Source organism: Medicago truncatula, chromosome 4 (genome assembly GCF_003473485.1).
Source record: "Medicago truncatula cultivar Jemalong A17 chromosome 4, MtrunA17r5.0-ANR, whole genome shotgun sequence".
NCBI classification, from domain to species: Eukaryota; Viridiplantae; Streptophyta; class Magnoliopsida; order Fabales; family Fabaceae; genus Medicago; species Medicago truncatula.
Genome location: NC_053045.1, coordinates 44,561,882 through 44,566,399, shown reverse-complemented (window position 1 = coordinate 44,566,399; position 4,518 = coordinate 44,561,882). Strand labels below are relative to the sequence as shown.

At 35.6% G+C, this 4,518-nt stretch overlaps 1 protein-coding gene across 2 annotated transcripts; it reads left to right on the top strand.

Moving 5' to 3' along the window:
* The first annotated feature begins 433 nt into the window (after positions 1-433).
* On the top strand, positions 434-3,856 carry LOC11410798 (F-box protein At4g22280). Of its 2 annotated transcripts, XM_003608258.4 has the most exons (5): positions 434-584; positions 1,231-2,241; positions 2,368-2,670; positions 2,789-2,986; positions 3,390-3,856. In XM_003608258.4, exons 2-5 carry the CDS (start codon positions 1,234-1,236, stop codon positions 3,468-3,470), a joined length of 1,590 nt encoding a protein of 529 aa, XP_003608306.2. In that variant the 5' UTR covers positions 434-584; positions 1,231-1,233; the 3' UTR covers positions 3,471-3,856. The 2 variants fall into 2 exon arrangements, with proteins under 2 accessions (XP_003608306.2, XP_024636715.1); XM_024780947.2 differs by lacking the exon at positions 3,390-3,856 and having other exon boundaries at positions 2,368-2,705; positions 2,789-2,929.
* The last annotated feature ends 662 nt before the right edge of the window (positions 3,857-4,518 follow it).

Genomic DNA, 4,518 nt, shown 5'->3' with positions numbered 1-4,518 from the left:
ATTATTATTATTATTATTAATAATGTTAAATTTTTTTTAATTGAAATTATTTTGATTTAGATTAAAATTATAGGTATAGATATTAAAATTATTTTTATTAGGCTTAATACATGCTTTGATCCCTCAACTTATTTTTGAATTTCATTTTGATCTCTTAACTTTAAACCGTCTCAAGTTGGTCCCATAACTTTACCTCTGTTATCTAAGTGGTTCCTTCGATTAGTTTTTTTTTTTAACAGAAGAGACCACTTAAATAAACGGAGATAAAGTTATGAGACCAAATTGAGATGATTTAAAGTTAAGGAATCAAAATAAAATTAAAAAATAAGTTGAGGGACCAAGCTCAATATTATTATCATGCCCTAAAAAATTCATATATTATTATTTTTAATCTTTTTAAGCAATCATATATTACTCCTTCGATAAGGACAAAAAATGAAAAAGCTTACTCCCTCAATAACTTTTTCCCCCTCGCTCAAAATTGAAGTAACAAATCCTTGAAAGCGTTTCAATCTATTTTTTGAGAGTTCTTGCTGCAGCATTCAAATCCATCGAAAAAGTCACTACTCGACGACGACGACAAGGTATTTTTTCTACATTCTCCAACTCAATTTCAATTTTCTAATTTTTTTTTTCTCTGACCCATCACTCCTACTCAATAAGAATCAGATCGCCTCCAAACTTTTTTTTCCCCCTCATTTACATTTAAGTATTGTTAATATAGACACTTTTGAGTGTAAAATGAATAATATCAACGTTAATTAACAAATCAAAATTATATATTGTTGATCCACTGTAACAAATCATGAGTTGATTAAAATAACAATCCTTGATTTTGTCACTTTACTCACTTGGATTCAAATCCTGTTAAAACATGGCACCCATTTAATTGAAATTATGAATGTTAGAGAAGTAATGTGTGTTAACAGACTTGTGATAGTGTAGTGTGTGTCGAGCTTGCTCCTGAACCAAATGAGTGGGGTTATGTATAGACAGTATAGTTCGAGTTCAACTCATTTGGTTCATGAACAAAGTTCAATGAGTTAATTATCAAATGAGTCTCGAACTATTTTGGAGTTGGTTCGGTTGATTGTCAGCCCTATTGTCGTACTATAACACTTGCTTTTGGAACAATTTGCTTTGGCTTGAAGTATTGTTTTTTTATTTTTTTTTATTTTAAGAAAGGCTTGAAATATTGCTTTATAATTCCTTTTTATGCTTAACATACAGAAAATGAGGCGCGCGTACGATTCTTCCAAGAAAATCAGGATTCAAGAAAAGATGAAAAAAATAAGGCAATGTGAGACTGAAAATGAAGAAAATGAAGACAAGCTAAGTGACTTACCCGAGTGTGTTATCCTTCACATTTTATCATTTTTGGACTCCAAACATGCTGTTCAAACCTGTGTTTTGTCCACAAGATGGAAGCATCTTTGGGCACGTATTCCTACCCTTATATTACATTCCTCAAACTTTTCAACTGTCAAGAAATTTGCCATATTCGTGTCTAACATTTTGACTCTTCGCAATAGCTCAACTTCTCTGCAAGCTCTCAATCTTGATCGTCGTGGTGATATTGAACCTCAACTCCTTAAAAAGATTTTAAATTATATTTGCTCCCATAATACCCACCTCCACGAATTAGGAATCTCTCTCCGTGGTGGAAGTGGTTTCATTCTGAACTGCGTTTCTTCATGCCACGCTCTTACATCTCTTAAGCTTTCACTTCCCCCTAGAGGTGGTCATTATTATTTTACTTCTGAAGAAACATTATTTCCAAAATCTTTGAATTTGCCTTTGTTGACCAACTTAGATTTAGCAAATTTAGTCTTTTGCGGTGGTGAAAGCGGTTGTGCTGATCCCTTTTTGGCCTTTCCAAAGTTGAATAGTTTGGGCATTCGTTGTTGTAAGATAAAGGATGCTCAAATCCTCAACATATCAAGTGAGACACTTGTCAATTTAGCTATACATTATCCTTTGGAAAAAATGAAGTTATCTTACCATGACACTTCATCCAAATTTGCCAAAATAGAGCTATCTACTCCAAGTCTTTGTACATTTACTTTTATTGGTAGTCTTATTCAAAAAATATGCGGGAGCGGACTTTCCTCTGTTAAACAAGTAAATATTGATGATTCACATCAGCTTTATGCTTCAGCGGGGAATGGTTTGATTCTACTCAGCTGGCTGCTAGACTTTGCGAATGTAGAATCATTTAGAGTCACTTCAACTACTCTTCAGGTCAATTGTCATGTTTTCTGGCTTTATTTGTACTTTCTTCTTAAGATGTTTTTTTATGGTTTTAAAGTTTTGTTAAAGTTCAATTGACTTGTGTAAAACTGATTTTAATTCACCCTCATTGCTTAGATTCTCTCCATAGTTCCTGATTTATCGAAGGTTAAGCTACATTCTTTATGTAACTTGAAGTCATTGGTAATAGAAATGATACCATTTCATGATGGATCTTCATCCCGCTCAATCGTAGATGCCTTGTTAAAGAAAGATGCTGCCATGTCAAGTAAAGAAGTTGCTAAGTTAAGAAAGACATTTAAAGCTCGTTTGGAACCACCTGCCATACCTAATGGAATAGTAGACTTCTTGCGACAAAACTCACCGTCTGCGGAAGTTAACATCTTTACAGATTACTCGGATTGTTTTAATCTTAAGCAGGTTGTTATTTAAAATCCATAAGGGAGCTGAGTGTGGTAATTCTTTTGAGAATCTCAGCTTAGATAGTTTCAAATGAAACAACCATAAGAAGAGTTTGTGATTGTTTGTTACTAAGCAGGTTGTAGAATCTATAAAGGGCGCTAAGATCATCAGCTATCGTTCCAAACTTGCCACGTCTGCCCCCTCCTCTGCCCCACCTGCTTCTGCTGCTGAATATGCTCCTCCTACTGCTCCTGCTTCTGCCTCCATGCCTGCTTCTGCCGCTGTGCCTACCTCTGCTGCACCTCCCAAACTTCATTTCTATTGCGCTGAAAAGGTAACAGTCATCACATTCATTTTGATGGATCCGCTTGACTTTCTGTTTCTAAGATTTTGCATGCCCTTTGCTGTTTTAATGTGGACTTTTTCCATTTTTGCTATATTTCAAAATGAGAAGATAATTGTAGGAACCCTTTCTGCGATTTACTCAAGTACAAGTTGTTCAAGAATGACGACCGTGGTATCTGTAATGAAATTAGTTTTGAATTTTTCATATTCAGTTATTGTTCGTTTGTTTTTTTTATACCTATTGTAAACTTTTTTCATATGATTAATTTTGCAATGATGATTTTATTTTTTTGAAAACTCGATATCCGGCCCAAGGACCGACTGATTTTGTGAAGCTTTGTAAAAACTAGCCTTGCAGTGATAATTGACAGTGTTATTTTTTCTGCCTTTAGGATGATAAATCATCAGCTGAAGATAAGAAGGAGAAGCACCAATCTAACACCGACTCTCCACTTCTAGATAATGGGCAGTGAAGAGTTCTCATATTTCATACAAATTACGATGCCTTCTCTGTGAACCTTTCTAACTGGTGTTATTTTTTACCGAAACATGTTTGACTTGACAAGCATTTGGTCGATCACATGAACTCTTCATTTGAGGTCCATGACTTTATCTAACTGGTAGTCTCCAATTTTAAAGCCAAATTGTAATATACTTATTTAGGTACTATTCCGGAGTATGTCTTGAATACTAAATTGCAGTATACAAAAAACCTATACGCTGTATATTGTATGTGTAATATGTCCTTGTCTTTTGTTGTTCGAAGCTGTCACGTAGCAGTTAGTTGCTACTAGACCTTGTTTATCGATGACTTTTAGTGTTGTGCTATGATCTTGTACGAAAAAGTACGTTGCATTTATTCTCATTTTGTTGATAAAACTTTGCTTATAAAACTTAGCTGCAGTATTGCCTTCGGCAAACATTACCCACGGGGCTTTTTTCGACTGCCCTGTCGTTGTTGATAGTTTGTTGCTAATTCAGTGCTATGCATGAAAATTCGCCAAACATTTCTAAACATTTTGAAGAGGAGGCTTCAAGAGAGGAAGTTGATGGTAGAGTCCGGCTCACAAGTGGCCCTTAGTTGGGTTAAGAGGAGTGAGGATTGTCCATGGTCAATGCGGTTCTTCAGTGACAAACTGCATAATTGCTTGGCAGCACTTCATCAGGTAGAGTTTGTGCATGTAAACAGAGAAATGAACTCATTTGCAGATGCTTTAGCAAAACGTGGCGTGAATATGGAGGGGCAGAGAATTTGGCGGCCTGAGGATTGAAGTGTGTGGCTTGCTAGTTTGCAATTCAAAATTTATTTTGCAGAAATAGAGAAATCTATTTGTATATCTGTCAGTTTGCTGCTGTCCTGACTGATTCGGATGCTGTTGTGGTGGGGCGTGTTTAGCTGATAGGTGGGATTGTGTTGCTGATGTTGGTCTTTTTGTGGCTAGCCGGTGTGATATGGTGTGTTTGTATGCATGGGGCCATTTTGTTTGTCTCATAAAAGAAGATAGTTGTCAGGTGATACTG